The following is a 16,750-nucleotide window of genomic DNA, read 5'->3' as shown; positions in this document are numbered from 1 at the left end:
TGTGCAAAGAATGGATCAGCAGAAGACAACAAGGGCTATAGCAGTGCCAGTGCAAAGTGATGCCTGGACTAGTGTGGTCACTGAGGAAATGAAGTTCACCAATTTGGGTATATTTTGTAGACAGAACCAACTAGTTTTAGAGATGGATTGGCAGATAAGAGAGAGAAGAATCAGAATGACACCAAGGTTTCTTTCTCAGTTAACTAGGTGTTTAGAGTAACTCACTGAGATGGGAAAAAATGGAAGATTCAAAGGAAAACAAATCTAAAGCACCTACTTCAAAGAGAAGTCAACCCTAGTGTTAATTTCTTCAAATGGGAAGATGACTTGAAGCATTAAATTCACTTTTTTCTGAAGCTGTTTACCACTGTCATCTGCCTATGCAAACTAAAACAGACACTGGGTACTCTTCAGTCTTCAACAGGCACTGAAATAGGCTAAAACATTAAAATGTTTAAAATATTCTAAATTTATATTACCAGATGAAACTGGAGAACTGGAACACACACAAACGGAATCTTTTATTTAAGATTTAAGCAATGTTGTCTGCAACCCCACCCACCAAATATACCTTAGTGGAAAGAAGACTATTTTTCTCAGTGCCTTTCTCAGTTACTAGCAGCACCACCACACAGTACAGTCACCAGCATTAGAAATCCTGCCAGCATCTCTAATTCTGTAACCTAGGCCTGCCCATCCCACCCCCATTTCCTATCTCAAATATTCTTTGCTGTAAAAAACACTGTAGAATATAGACTGCATGCTTTATATCAATGCTAACTTCCCTGAACTTGATAATTATACTAATGTGATTACATAAGTGACTATTCTTCTTAAGAAATATAAATGAAAACATTATGTATTCAAGGAGCATGATGTATATACTATGAATCATATTGAGGTATGCTCAAATGTTGAGAAAAAATAGATGATCAATAGAAAGATATAACAAATGTGGAAGAATGTTAAAAGTTAGTAAATCTGGGTAGGGGGTACATCAGTTTTCTGTATTGGTTTGAGTATTATTTTTGCAACTGTCCTATAAGTTTGAAATTATTTCAAAATAAAAAGTGAAAAAAAATGCACAAAAAAACATTGGGACGACTGGGAAAATCTGAATAAGGTCTATAGGTTAGATATAGTATGATACCAATTTACTCATTTTGAAGATTGTACAAGATTATAAAGTGAATGTCCTCAATTTTAGGAAATAAACACTTTTATTTTGGAGTAAAAAACGCATCATGCCTGCAGTTTACTCTAAAATAGTTCTGACTAAAATGTGTCCATACAGACAGACACACAAGATGATAATGCACACGTGATAAAATGTTAACATTTGTAAAATCTGGGTGAAGGCTAGGTGGGACTTCTCTTACTATTCTTGCAGCTTTTAACTGCAATAAGCAATCTGTCAGAATACTGGAGTGGCTTTGCGCCAGTTTGAAACTGCCGTGTACCCTAGAAAAGCCATGTTCTTCAATCCTCACTGAACATTGCTGGGTGGGATCTTTCTGATTGTTTTCATGGAGACATGGGTGGTAACTTTTGATTAAATTAGATGGTTCCCATGGAGATGTGTCTCCATTCATTCAAGGTGGGCTGCTTACTGGAACCCTTTAAAAAGGAATCACTTAGAAAAAGCTTCAGGGTCAATACAGCCCACACAGCCAGAGACCTTGGGATATGAAGAAGGAAAAATGCCCACAAGGGAGCTTCATGAAAAAAGAAGTCGGGAGAGAAAGCTACCAGACGTCCCAATGTGCATTCTCAGCTGAGAGAAAGCCAAACGTCATCAGCCCCTTCTTTGGAGTTAAGGTAACTTTATCTGGTACCTTAATTTAGACATTTTCACAGGCTTTAAACTGTAAACTTGCAGCTTAATAAATTCCCCATTTAAAAGCCATTCCGTTTTTGATATATTGCATTCCAGCAGGTATAACAAACTAAAACACACAGTATTTTCTGTCAATTCATCACCTCTCTAGTACTAGTATTCTCATTTATAGTACATAAACAAGTATAATTCAAAACATTCGTTAAAAAAAGAAACAGAGAGGAAGGTGCCAAAACACTTCAAAATTATTTTACAGAAAAACATCATCGATTGGATGGCACTAAAATTTGTAAAATAATTTACACATAAGAGGACAATTATTTTAAATTACAAGCCCTGAGAAATTGACAACATTCAGAAATACAATCTAATGGTACATGAACATATCTCAATAAAATTGCATTAAAGAATAAAATTAACAAATGCTGAATCATTAAATTGATATCTCTTAATCTCCAGTATTTTAGAGCAGCTAGAAGTAAAAACCTAAAATTGTGAAATTGTAACCATGTTAAACTCTGAAGTATGTTTTACTACTAATCGTGGTACTGTGCTTTGAAATTTATAGTTTTTTTGTATATATGTTATTTTTCACACACGAAAGGAGAAAAAGTCGATTGTGATGATAAAAAAATATTTAAGGCCTCTAGTCTCCTATATTCTGGAGCAACTAGAAGGAAAAATATGAGAGGATCATATGGTAGCCCATGACAAACTTTGGGATCTGTCCTGTAACTACTTGTTGAAGAGTGCTTTGAAAACTACTGCTATTTTGTTTCTTTGCTTTGTATATAGGTTATACTATGCAATACAAAAAGTTAAAAAAGAAAAAAATTAATAATAAAAGAAAGCCTATATAATCCCAGGGACTACTGACAGCCATCTCGAATGGAAAAGAAAAGAACCAACCTGCAAATTAAACAACACAAGGAAAAGAAACTGACATAAAAAGACATAAGAAATTAGGACCTGGTCAAAGTGTATCCAAACCTCATCTGAAGTCAACACTGCCAACTCTTTAATTACACCAACCAATAAATTACCATTTCACTTAAAAAACAACAACAAAAACAATCTAAAATAAAACAAGACAACAGACCCAACTGACTCACCAGCAATTTCTACAATATCACCAGGAACAATGTCTTTAGCTTTAATCCGCTGTACACTCTTTCTGTCCTGTCGATATACTTTGCCCATTTCAGGCTCATACTCCTTAAGGGCTTCAATTGCATTTTCAGCATTTCTTTCCTGTAAAAAAGCAAACATAAGATAAAAGTATTAAAACATTATCTGCCACTGCAAGTAGATATATCTAGTCCAAAGAATCAAATTTTAGAGTTCTAATCTAAAGGAAAAACAACAACAAAAAAAGAGGAGCTCATTAATGATGTTTGTATTAAACAAGTCACATTTTAAGGTAATAAGCATTTTACAAAAATTAGCAAAGACACTTAAATTAACAGCATACACTTAAAAAGATGTGTATGTACCTCAGACACTAAGGACAAAGATGGCCAAACAAAATCACTTAAGAAGTCTCCCCCAATTGGCAGGTTCTGTTTGGGGTGGTGGAAAAGTTTTGGTTATGGATTGTGGTGATGGTGGAACAACACTGTGAACCTAAGCAAAACTACTGAATTTTATATATGTGAATGTTAAAAGGGGAAACTTTAGGTTCTTTATATGTTAGTAGAATAAAAATTTTTTAAAAACCATAGAACTAGACAACATAACCTATGCACCCCAATGTAAACAACAGACTGTGTTAACAGCCTAATTATACTAATGCTATTTCATCATTATTGTAACAAAGGTGCCTCATTAAATCAAAGTATTAATTAAAGGGAAAACTGTGTATTAGGGAGGTATATTTTCTATAAACCTACTTCTAATTAAAAAAAGTCTCTCCCCCCCAAAAAAAGTCTTCCACCCAACCCCACTTCCTCAATTCAAACTATCAAAAGGAATATTTAGTGTAGGAAGCAAGGAAGAGAAATGAATGATCCAAATAGACAACATAATCAACAGGTCAACTTTGGATAATTCAAATATACCTACCTACCTTACTAGAAACAAAAGGATAACTCGGAGGATTTCTAAAGTTTTATCTAGCTTTAAAAATTGTACAACCCTATCCAGTTCAGCTATCCAGTTATATATCTCCTACTCAAACCTTTTAGCCAAACTGGTATGTCGTTCCTCAAATACATTTTGTACTTTCCTGCTCATGCCACTCTTTCTCTAGAATACTCTTCCCACCCTCCACAAAACTGTACAGGCCCAAATGCTCACCACCTCCCCTAAGAAGCCTTCCTACATGACACTGGTCAGAAATGGTATACAATTCACACTCCAATGCTACCTTATATAACAATTATAATTTCTCTTATCTCCAGAAAGTAAGAGCTGTCAAATACTGCTTATACCATTCTGCATACTATGTATACAGAACTAAGACCTAGGAATATTATTTTTTAAAAAACCTAAGGCAAATTTGAAAGTCCTGTGAAAACTGTGAAATTTTACTTTAGAATTAAGATCAGCCTGGGCCTGGGTTCAAATTTCAGATACTTTTACGAACTAAGCTGTATATGACCTTCGATAAAGTCACAGAATTGCCGTGAACCTCAATATGAGACATGATAAATGGGAGTATCATCTGCTTTACAAGGTCATTAAAAAGATAAAATAAGAATTGCTTAAATTGTGCACCATGGCAACTGGCATAATTATAATAAAAAATATATAGATTACTAGCTTGGAAGAGGAAAATTTAATGCTGTAATATATTGTTTCTTTTGCCTAAATAATTCGTAAGGGGATTATTTCTACTTCAATGTTCACAAACTTGTCTTTTATAGAAAAAAATTAACCAGTAAAAAATACACCACAAGAAGTTCTTCCTCGTAGGCTATCATTTTCCCAGGTGGCCCTCACATGGAGATTTTCAAGTTGATTAATTCAACAAGATTAGAAGTTTACAACTGATTGGACCAAGAATGACAGATGTACTTTATTTCAGTCCTCAAAAGGGTGAATACATCCATTAAAAAGTTAAAATTAAGATCAATACTTAAAATGAATTTGAAGTATTACTGGTGTCACAGCCTGTTAAAATCTCTCCAAAAACCCAACAGATCAACAGTCTAGAAAAGTTTAGGTCTTCAACTAGATATCCACAGAACAATTATTTTAATGGGGAAAAAGAAATTGCTTTATGCTTCTGTATTAAAATTAGTTTACATTCGTTGAGTAAGAAAGGCATAGACAACTGAGGGAAAACAGCCTGGAGTGTGTTCTGCAGGTGGAACAATTGAGAACTTACATAATTTTCATAGCCAACCTCACAAAAAATGCAAGAAGAATAAAAGAGATGACACTGAATTCATGAAACTTATCACAGGGAGCAGTGACGAAATATAAAGATAGTTTTGGCTCTCAAATTTTCTGGTTTCCCTGTTAAGTAGCTTCTCTCTCATCCACTGTTAACAAGATGCTACCACGAAGAATGATGAACAATTTTGACAACAAAGTATGTATCAAAGAGGCATAAAATTTTGCCATTAAATAAATTAATGGACAAAAAAATTTACATATAGGCTTTCCAGAGACATTTCTAGTCAACATATCAGGAAAAACATATACTAGAAAGGTTAACATAATTTAAATTGCTTACACACATTACTAAAATTTAACAGTACAGGAATTTTTGCTTACCTGCCACACACCCACAATTGCATTGGCTACTAATATAAGTAAAATTACAAAGGGCTCTACAAAGGCTGTAATTGTTTCTTCACCTTCTTCAAACCAAGCCAAAACCTAAAAGAGAAATAGCAGGTGTCAAAATTGTTGTTTTTAGGCTTAGTATCAATTTACAGTAGTTGGCACTAAAGGAATCACAATATATAAAATCTTCTCACCTTCCCTATAAACAGTGGCAGAAAGGAATGATATAAACAACTACTTATGTCTTGTTCATAATAATTCTCAGGAGTCAAAACTATACAACTTCTTAATAACAGTCTTAAAGTTTTTTTTTTTTTTTTGTCTCATAATTCCATTCTAGAACCCATACAAAACACTTTTTGGAGGAAATAAATCCCATGCATTTTATATGTATTCAGAAGAAATAAAACAAATTCTCGATTCTATCATCAACACCCAGGTTGATGTGCTTAATATTCATATCAAATGATAGTCATATGTGGCATAACAGTAAAAACAATTTGATAATTGAATAAAATTTTAGATAAACCGTTAATTCCCACTTTAATTCTAGTCGCATTAATTACTGAAAGTCCCCCCAGAATTACTGCAATCGGGAATGTATTTTGAAAACTATCCTCCATATGACATTCCGTACATTAATACAACACTTCAGAGATGACGTAAGTCCAAAAATGTTATAAATGGACACAGAAACAGCCCCAAGAAAAATGGGCAGACGATTAAACTTTTAGTTCACAACCATAATCCCGTTGAGATTTAAAAGCTATTCATAAACTTTACACCCAAAGCACAAGCAACAAACGAAAAAATAGATAAATGGGAACGCCTCAAAATCAAATGCTTTTGTGCCTCAAAAGACTTCGTCAAAAAGGTAAAGAAGGAGCCAACCCAGTGGGAGAGAATACTTGGAAAATCACACATTGGATAAAGGCTTGATATCCTGTATACATAAAGAAATCTTAAAACTCAACAAAAGAACCAACAATTTGATTACAAAATGGGCTAAAGACATAAAGAGGCATTTTTCTGAAGAACAAATACAGACGGCTAAAAAGTACAAGAGATGCTCATTTTCATGAGCTTTAAGGGAAATGCAAATCAAGACTACAATTAGGAATCACTTCACACCTGTAAGAATGGCTACTATTAAAACTGGAAACTACAAATGTTGCACAGGATGTGGAGAACTGGGACACTTATGCACTGCTGGTGTGAATGTGTAACAGTACAGCTAAGGAAGACAGTTTGGCAATTCCTTACAAAATTAAGTATCGAGTTGCCCTATGACCCTGCATATACCCAGGGTCACCAGTAGTGACTCAGCATATACCCAGAAGAGCTGAAAGCAGTGACAGACATATGCACACCATGTTCACAGGAGCATTATTCACAATTGCCAAAAGATGGAAACAATCCAAGTGCCCATCAACAGACCAGTGGATTAACAAAATGTGGTATACACATATAAAGGAATATTATGCAGCAGCAAGACAAAATGACTTCCTGAAGCACGGGACAAGATGGATGAGCCCTAAGGACATAATGCTGAGTGAAATAAGCCAGATACAAAAGGATAGATACTGTATGATTTCACTTTTATGACCATGGTAAAGGTAAAACCAGAGGCTTATAATACAAAATATAGGGGACCTAGAGATACACGGAAGCTTGAAATGGGTGAACAATCAGCTACGGAGGTTGAACTCAAATGGAAAAGAATAGACAGACGTCAAAGTGGTTCACTAGTGGGTCTTTAAGTATTACCCTATTGAAGGTGAACATAATTGAAAGGGGCTGTCTAGATTCATGTGTCCCACACATTAATACTAAAACATAAGTAAGTTCCTGCATGAACTACTGCAAAGGTATGAATCTTGTACAAAGAGTGTATACGTTCAGGGTATGAGGGGGAAACTGCTATTGTATGTCATGGGCTATGCTTAACAGGAAAACATCAACAGTACCATAGCAACACCAGTGGTACATAACGGGAAGGACAAGCACCAAGGGGAGGTATGTATTTTCTATTTGGTGAGAGTGTGTTTATTGGTTATCTTTCTCTTGGAACAATGAAATTATCTAAAATTGAGCGTGTTGATAGACTGTGTACTTCGGACATTTCACATGATACCCAATGAATGCAGGTAGCTGAAGGATGCATTGCCTGAGAAGTAAATCGACAAACGATGATAGATATATATGATTAAATATTGTGCTACTAAAAAAGGAGGTTGTGAGGTATGCAACATTGTGAATGAAACTGTGGGACATTTGGTGAGGCAAAATCAGCTAGAAACAAAAGAGCAAATATTGTATGTCTCATTTAGAAAATACTTGTAAGAAAACCGGGGCCTAGATTGCAAACTCTTATAGCAGTCACATTTAGTTGACAGTGGTAACTTATTTCTGGATTTTGAGAGGCTGCTTAATACATGTATAACCTGGTATTTAGAGATAAGAACAAAGCTGATCAGGTCAGGATTAAGGTAATTCTAAATACAGGGGTAAGAAGACATTGTCTATATTTCAGAATCTCATATACTCTTTGAGACCAAAGGAAGAAAGGCTTATTTTGTCTAGAATATAAATTTTCTGTGGCACATAATCTAACTCAATCTGTCTGGATAGATCATTTGAGCAATCCAAACACAGGGAGCCCAGAATAAGAACGAGGGCCTTCCTTTATTACTAGTTTAATGTAATGCCTGGATACATCCCAGGGTATATTACAGAAATAATTAAAAATATTGGCAAAGTCCCTTTTGCGGATGGGAAAAAAAATATGGAACTATTAAACTTTACCACAAGGATAAAAACCCCTGATACTGTGTCAAACATTAGGGACACTCAAATCAATAGGTCAAGCCCTTGATCTTGAAGCTTGCTCTTGTGAAGCTTATGTATATAGCAGAGGAGCTTAGCCTACCTATAGGTATGTCTATGAGTCACCTCTGGAGGACCTCTTTTGTTGCTCAGATACGGCCTATCTCTCTCTAAGCCCAATTCTGCAAATGAAATCATTGTCCTGCCCCCTACGTAGGTCATGACATCCAGGAGTCAAAGTCTCCCTGGCAGCATGGGAGATGACTCCCATGGATGAGCATGGCCTTGGCACCATGGGATCAACAATGCCATCCTGAAAAAAAGTGGGTAAAGAAGTGTAACAGATAAGGTATTATTGGCTGAGAGAGTTCAAACAGAGTCAGTCGAGAGGCTACTCTGGAGGTCACTCTTATGCAAGCTTCAGTTAGATATTGCTCCCTATCATGGCTTGTCAAACCCCAGCCCAAACTATTCCTGTCAATCCTTATAACATCTAGGGCTTTACATAAGATTCTATGAAGGTTCCATGCACTAGAGTAACTTTCCAGAAACCTACCAACTCCAGATGGATCCCTGGACCAATTAAGTCCTGAAATGCAATGGGGGCCAGCCTCTCCAGAACACCAGCTAATTCCATCCCCCTATCCCATATTATCAACAGCCCCTTCTAACATGAAAAAGTTAGAATGGATATAGCCCAAATACTCCTAAACAGTGGAAGAAAGATCAAAGGTGATGGTGAAGTGATACAGAGAAGGTAGTGTTTAACAAACAGGTATGATTACTGAATCATTATATTGATATTTCTTTTAGTCTCTAGTATCTTAGAGCAGTTAGAAGTAAAAACCTAAAATTGTGGAACTGAAACCCATACCAAACTCTGAAATCTGTTTTACAACTGACTGTTGTGATGTGCTTTGACATTTATTGTTTTGTATATATGTTATTTTTCACACACACAAAAAAATTGATTGTGATGCTAAGTGCATAGCTATGTTGATACTATGAACCATTAAAAAATTTTTAAAAATTAAAAAAATAGAAGAGCCACACTATACTTCATAACTGAGCACCCATTGGTAGTAAAAAGAATACAACACAATGACTCTTGGAATAGCAAAACAGCAAGTCTAAATGGTAAAAAAAGCAAAAAACAAAAAATTTTTTGTGGAATAACTGCCAATCCAGAAAAAGTGTTAAGTAGATATGCTGGGTGGGCCACGGTGGCTCAGCGGCAAGAATGCTTGCCCGCCATGCTAGAGGACCCGGGTTCGATTCCCGGTGCCTGCCCATGTTAAAAAAAAAAAAATAGATATGCTGATTCAATCTGGGTGATAGGGCTTGTGAGGTTTTTAAAGATGTTTTTAAAATGTTTGCATATTTCACACAATGTCTTTAAACGATCTATTTAGTGAAGAACGAATGTACTCATTTTAGATATACTTTTATATATTCTCAGAAACGTTTTACGGGAAAAACGAAACTGAGTACATGCAATGCATTTGTGCCTACTGGAATAATATGATGAGAGCTTTTACACAAATGGCAGACAACCAGGAAATGAAGGCAAAGTTCAACACATACTTTGCATATAAAGAGAGTAACAACAAATTAATGAGAAATACCAACCACGATGCACCAGGACCAAGGGTGAGGGGGGCTTGCTGACAGGGGCCAATTACCACCAACAGCCAGTAAACCAGGACAGGCAGAAACCCAGAACAAATACGGCAAATGAAGCTGGAAGCTTTCAAAAGGGCATTCCTGGTGTTAAGGCCAGACCTAATGCCAGAATGAAAACTTCTTTAGGAAGTTATAAATTTTGATAGAGGCAAGACCACAGCTGCTCTGATACTAGCTTTTCAAACATTCGCCAGGGAGAAACTATCAGAAATAAGAAACTTAATTAGCTCGTGGGGGAGAAAAATTGCTCAACTTGAAGAGTAACTAGGACCTTTCCAAAAGGTCAGTGAGGCATTAGCAACTGTAAGATAAGCTTCACACCTTGTTAAAGCTGGTATGAATTTTCCTCTTGGCAGCTAGGCACGAGGAACAAACTTAAAGCAATATCCCAGAACAGCCGGGACATTGGAAAAGACTAAGGCAAGCAGCAATAGGACTATCAAAGCAAGTATCTACCTTTATGTGTGGTTCCCACTGACAGTGCTTTGGATGGAGTGTTATCATATGTGGTTACACTTCAATAAAGCTACTTAAAAAAAATTTAAGAAAAAGAAATGTGTGTGGCATTTATCAATAATCCTAATTCTTACGCTGTAGTCTTTCCTTCTACTATATGACTTCAAACGTTGATGTCAACACAAGTATTCACGTATTTAAAGGTTCTACAGCAAAATGTGATATACTAATTATTGCTTGATAAGAAACTAGTGGACAAATCTTTTAGGATAGAGGGAAGGTGCTGAGCCTTTATTTAAAACTGACAACCACCAATTTCCTGAATACTTTTTTTAAAACCCCTATTTTGAAAACACATATAATCCAAAGAATTAAATATTATAGCCCAAATTAAGTTCAATTATGCTTAATTAACTGGCAAAAATCAATCAATTATGTTCAGATCAATTGTACAATCCTTCAGTTATGTTTTATTGATAAGAAAACTTCTCTTGTGTTGTACAGGTGGGAAGATGCTAATGAAAAAAGATGAGGGGAGGCAGGGAAATGTGGAGGGAAATTGGATATGACACATTATTAGTAAAATGCAAGACAGCCTATTAGAATTACACTACAGTCAGAAGTTAAATTAAGTTTATGGGGACTGATGGAGTGGTGCCTAAAAAAATTAAGAATAGGCTGAATATTAAGGATTAACTGTTTTTATTGTCTTCTATTTACTATTATATCCCTAGGTGTCTAGTATGGATGATACTCTCTATATATTTACTGAATGCATGAAAGAATATAGAAAGATCGCATACAATCTCAAGGGAACAAAACTCTAAGTGGCAATTTATGAACTGAAGAAAGCAAACAACCAACTTCATAAACAGAATCAATTGAAAAATACTTCTGCAGTGTAATTTTAGGCACAAACTGAACACTTTCTTCTTCCCCTTTTTTTGCACTATTAATATAGTAACGGTAGTTACTGTTACTGGGGCTAGTGTTAGCCAGCAAGTTTAAGTGTCAAATTTGCCAAATGTATTCAAAGTAACCACAGGCTAACTGAATACTAAACACAATTTAGGCAGCTTAGCTAGGGTTGATAAGGTTTCTTCCAATGGCTATCAAACCTGATCTCAACATAGCACCTTAATGTCCAACAGAATAGTCAAAAGACACCAGACAGTAGTTTCATGAATAAAGCTAATCTTAATCCAAGTTAAAAAGGTGTGTACTAGTGTAAACTGGGGAAAAATCATAATACTGCAACTCAATTTCCTTCTCTACCGGTGGGGACAATGGGATGCACTCTTAAGACCACAGACAGATTTAAGCCAAGATTAAGGACACCACATCCTGCCCCTCCTACCCTCGGCAACTTGCACAGTGTCTCTGAGCACTCAAATACTTGTTCAATGAATGAAGAAACTCACCTCAAAATTAAATTTAAGAAAAAGAAACTAAACACTTCACAAAAATGAAAAAAATAAGGTCACTATTAACTATTAGGGTAACTTTCTGGTGTGGGAAACAGTCTTTCAGCTGTTAAAAAATATATATATATATTTATACATATATATATTTATTTATTTAGGAATGCCCTAAATAAATCCCAGGAAACCAATTTGTAAATTGCCCATTACATTATTTTGTTTTTAGAAATTAAAAGACAGTAAAGAACAATTTTTTAGAAGCGGTGCATAGCAATATCGACGTTATATAGTTCTGAAACAACCAAAGAAAATACCACCTACACAAGTTCATCCAAAGATTTAACTGCCTTCTAAATTCAAAGTGCTAACCTAGAGCCTATAAAAATAAAGAATCCCTTTCAAGAGGTCCGGTAAGAAAAGACATACATAAATTATACAAATATAAGTGAAAAGTGAGAAGTGCCAAAAGTTACAAAGTTTTATTAGTATTTTAGGGTGAATCTAAGTGGCAGAGTTGGGGAACAGGAGTGGAGGGTAAAGAAAACCTGTGCAAAGTGTGTTACCAGAGAAGGCCTTGCAAGTAAAACAAGGACAGCCCTACTGCTCCTTCAGGTCTTTTCTCAAGTTATCACCTTCTCAGAGGCCTATACTAACCACCCCTACTTAAAAATTATATTGCTTTCTATACTTCCTTATCCTCATTCCTTTTTCTCCACCATACTATTATCACCAACAGATTATATATTTTACTTGTTTATCATCTCTCTCCATTGGCTAGGTCAGGGACTTTGTCCATTTTGTTCACTGCTGTATCCCATTGCCTATGACATGTAACAGGTGTTTAATATACACCTGACAAAGTAGTGAAGGGGAGGGAAGAAGAGCAGGCCTTCCAGTTAAGCAACTACATGATGCTAGGTGAAGGGCAATGTTGATAACCAAAAGGATGGAAAAGACCACGTGACATGACAGAGTGCCTTGAATGTCTAATTAAGAAATTTCTAATGCTACTGCATATGTAGGAGATGTATACATCACTTCTTTCAACCCAAAACCTTAAAAAAAAAAAAAAACTACTTTGGTGAATATTACAAATCAAAGTTTATCCCCACAGGTCACAAATGTGAAACATTAATATAGTTTTCTACTTTTCTCCTATAGCAAAATATTAACTATGGTTAACAGTTTACTACTGAGTTTGATATTGAAATAAGTCACTAAGCCTAATAGATCCTTTTAACTTGAGCAGAACCTGAAAATGAATAATATCTGTATTGTGAAAGGTACCTACTCATTTCTCCAAAATAACGTGAATATTTTACGTTTTAACTGTTAAACCGGAATAAACTGACTACCATTTAAAAAAGTCTGCACTCCACCTTTAAAAGGATAAAGAAATGAGGAATGAAAAGGTGAAGTACACTGTAGCAGTGCCAATTTCATACAAAGAAAATCAACAAAACAGGTTTTATTCGTATCTACAATTTCTTGGTCAAATAAACCAAAGCAAATTATAACATGATGTTTATAGTAAAATGGCTTTTAAACACATAACTTGTGCTATTTAGCAACCCACAAAACTAAAACTGTAACACTCAAATTTCAACTTCAAAAATATAGCTCTATAAAGCTCTAAAAAACAAGCATTCTACCTTACAGCAAAATTTAAAGCATTTATTTTAAAACATATTTGAAATTGCTTAGAAAATTTTACTTTAAAACAAATAAAAATCGCATACTTCTAATGTCACTCAAATTAGTCAAGGACCCAATACAATCCAAATAGCCAAAAGCTTTTTTGTAACATATTTCCAACACTGCTTTCAGTTACAATGGAGAATAACTCCGTAAAAATTTATTTTACCTCTGGCTTGTATATATATAAACACAGCAACTTCTAAAAGGACCCTGAAGATCTTACTGGACCCCAGAACTTATCTGTCAGAACAAGCTGAAACTATTTCAGAATGAATTACGTAGCCAACACAGACAGAAATATATTAACCTAAACCTAACACTTGTTTTTACCCACGGTTAGATACTGAAACTCTCGTTTATCAAACAGCTCTACTCAATCGTAATTGGTAAAAAAACAGCCATTTACCAGCTGGGGAAATTTTTTTAGGATTAAATCAAGGAAAGATAAGTAACGTAGGGTGAATCAGTACGCTGAGTGATTTGCTAATGTGAGACTCTCACAATTTCATTCAATGAAATTCAGAGAAAGTCTCTTGAATTGGGGGCTGTGAATTATTAATGACTTCACATCACTTGGCTTGGTACACTATGAGACTTATGCACAAAATTATACCAAATGTTCAGTTCTTGCTACTGCCTACTTAAAGATTGAGCATAGAATTGTCATAAACTGAGGTAGATCCCTCGGGCTTGCCTACAAGCATACAAACTGTGAAGCTGTGTCAATTTTGCAAAGCATGAAAAAATATTGCACTATATGAATTTCATTTCCCATCATCGCTTTTGCAATAAAATACTCTAATTTAAGAACAAAAGGCATTTTCAGTGCTATTAGTTAGGATTAGGAAAATCTGTGCCTGAATTTACCCAGAAGTCTACTGCTCAGACAGAAAAAGGCAATGAAAAATCAGTAGCAAACAAAGAAATATTTAATAACCTAGAAATATCCTCACCCTCTTGCTCCCTCTTCCCTACCACCTTTCTTCTGCTATTGTTCTTTGCATTTCACCAGTTTCTTAGCAACCGTAAAGGACTCAAGCAGATAAGGACATAACAGTGAAAAAAACCCACAATACTGCGGGGTGTGTGTGTGTGTGTGTGTTTCTTTTCAGATTTAAAACCAACTGCACTAAACCCTGTTCTCTCAACCTAGGAGTCACTCAAGACAGGGGTCCAATTTAGATAAATATACCACCATAAAGGTCAGTGACCAAATTTGGTCAACTGTGGTGCCATCACTGCCGTCATCATTCTTGTCACTGTCAGGAACAACTGTCACCTTGCCATTACCAGGCAGGGAAAGCAACTGGAAGATTCCTTTTGTAAGTTCTATTTACAGACTACAGAGCACCCAATATCATCTTAATATGATCTTACAACAGGACAACAATGAAGAACCCAAAGAGCAAAGTCCTCCCAATGAAGAACTTTTGGGTACTAAAAGCCCAATCAACCACAAGATTTTATAAGACCCTGCTGCATGTAGGAACAATTTATAATTGCACCGTGACCATCAGTAATTAGATGTTTTCCGAACATGCATGGCTTCCAGTGTTTTGTTATAATGCGAAAATACCTAGGTTGTTTAGTGTTGTGTATGTGCTTTTAACACGGAGACAGTACAAATCTCCAGATATAATGTTTTCATCCACTGAACACAGTATTTATTTTCTGGTTTTTCATCTATGGAACATTCCCAACTTTCCCTGAGAGGAAAAATAAATCTCTTTATACTTACAAAAGATATACATGCTGCCAACAATAAAATTCTAACTAGTAAGTCTTCAAACTGCTCAATCACAAGTTCCAGCAAGGTTTTTCCTGTTAGAAACAAACAGATTTGTTGCAATTGTCATCTTAACATCAACACACAAAGGGAAAAAAAAAAAAAGAACATCTTAAAATTACTCACCTTCCTCAGCCGGTAACTCTGCAGAATGTAGAAAATCGCCAGGCAACGTGTCGGGAGGAGGGAAGAAAATGTTTTAGCACTCTGCCCTTCTTAAAGAGAATTGCTAAAATTTACAAACCACGGTGTCTTTGGAAGCAAGACCTAGCTATATCAATCTTCATCAATCTTTTAAGAAAAAGCATACTAAAATGGGACCCCGAGAAAGTACACATTACTTTAAAAACTGATAACCTTCTGTCTATCCCAAGGAGGAAAGTCAAAACTGGGTTCCTGAAATGAGAAGTCATTTCAGCTATGTCATCACTTCTGCCAGATGTGTAACTTTGGGTAGTACAAGAATGGTCAGAGACAGGCTCCCTCAACTACAGCGACGCCTCATAAACCGGCTGGGGACGAGAAAACGTCTCGCAGGACTCAGCCCAGCTGCAGGCGCCTCGTTCGTTCTTCCGTCCGTCCCTCCCTCTCTCCACCCGGGTCGGCAGCTGGTGGGGAGCAGCCACCGTGCAGGCGGCGTGCCGGAAAGGTCAAGACGCCAAGGCTGGAGCGGAGACTCAGGACCCCGCGCGGCTCGGCTCCACCCTGGCCCCGGGGCCCTCAGCACGCAGTCCCGCACCCGAGGGGTGAGCACGCCGCCCCAGCCTTGGCCTCAACTCCGCCGCCGCCGCCGCAGGCAGCCCCCGGCGGGCGCCGAGCCGAGACCCACGAGGTGGAGCCCGGTCAGCCATCTTCCCTGGCTCTCGGGCCCGCGCCGGGCCGCGCGGCGCCGGGCACCTACCGTTGGAGCCCCATCTCTCCTTGAGCTTCTTGATCTGCTCCAGGCTCAGTCCCGTGCTCTCGTTGACGCCGAAGTGGGCCAGCACCTCCTCCACCGTCTTTGTGTGCGCGTTCTCCATGGCTGCGGGGGCCCGGCCGGCCTCGACGCCCGTCCCCGCGGCCTCCTCGCCTCGGCCCCGCACTCGGGCCGCGGGCTCGTGCCACCCCCGGCGCCCAGGCGCGGACTGGCCGGTCGCCGCCGCTCCCCCTCCGCCGCCTCGTCCGGCCGCTTCCGCCTCGCCAGGCGCTGAATCACCCCGCGCCCCCTCCCCCAGACAACCACCCCTCTCGCAGCCCGGGCCTCACCGGCGTCCGCCCCGGGCTCCGCTGGGCGCGGTGGGGGTCGGCCGACCCTCCCTCCCCTGGGCAGAA

At 37.5% G+C, this 16,750-nt stretch overlaps 1 protein-coding gene across 2 annotated transcripts in view; it reads right to left on the bottom strand.

Moving 5' to 3' along the window:
* Positions 1-16,515, bottom strand: part of ATP2A2 (ATPase sarcoplasmic/endoplasmic reticulum Ca2+ transporting 2) — a 61,347-nt gene extending 44,832 nt beyond the window's left edge. Inside the window, exons 1-5 of one of the 2 annotated variants that reach the window (XM_077159823.1) lie at positions 16,341-16,515; positions 15,566-15,583; positions 15,392-15,474; positions 5,558-5,662; positions 2,950-3,088 (exon numbers count right to left, since the gene is read on the bottom strand). In XM_077159823.1, the coding sequence (XP_077015938.1) occupies positions 2,950-3,088; positions 5,558-5,662; positions 15,392-15,474; positions 15,566-15,583; positions 16,341-16,458 (463 nt within the window). In that variant the 5' untranslated portion in view covers positions 16,459-16,515. The remainder of the gene's footprint in view (positions 1-2,949; positions 3,089-5,557; positions 5,663-15,391; positions 15,475-15,565; positions 15,584-16,340) is intronic. The other variant, XM_077159824.1, reaches the window with a different exon arrangement.
* Positions 16,516-16,750: the final 235 nt, after the last annotated feature.

Source organism: Tamandua tetradactyla, chromosome 5, assembly GCF_023851605.1.
Source record: "Tamandua tetradactyla isolate mTamTet1 chromosome 5, mTamTet1.pri, whole genome shotgun sequence".
Taxonomy (NCBI): domain Eukaryota; kingdom Metazoa; phylum Chordata; class Mammalia; order Pilosa; family Myrmecophagidae; genus Tamandua; species Tamandua tetradactyla.
The sequence above is the reverse complement of the archived record's forward strand: the minus strand, read 5'-3'. Positions and strand labels throughout refer to the sequence as shown.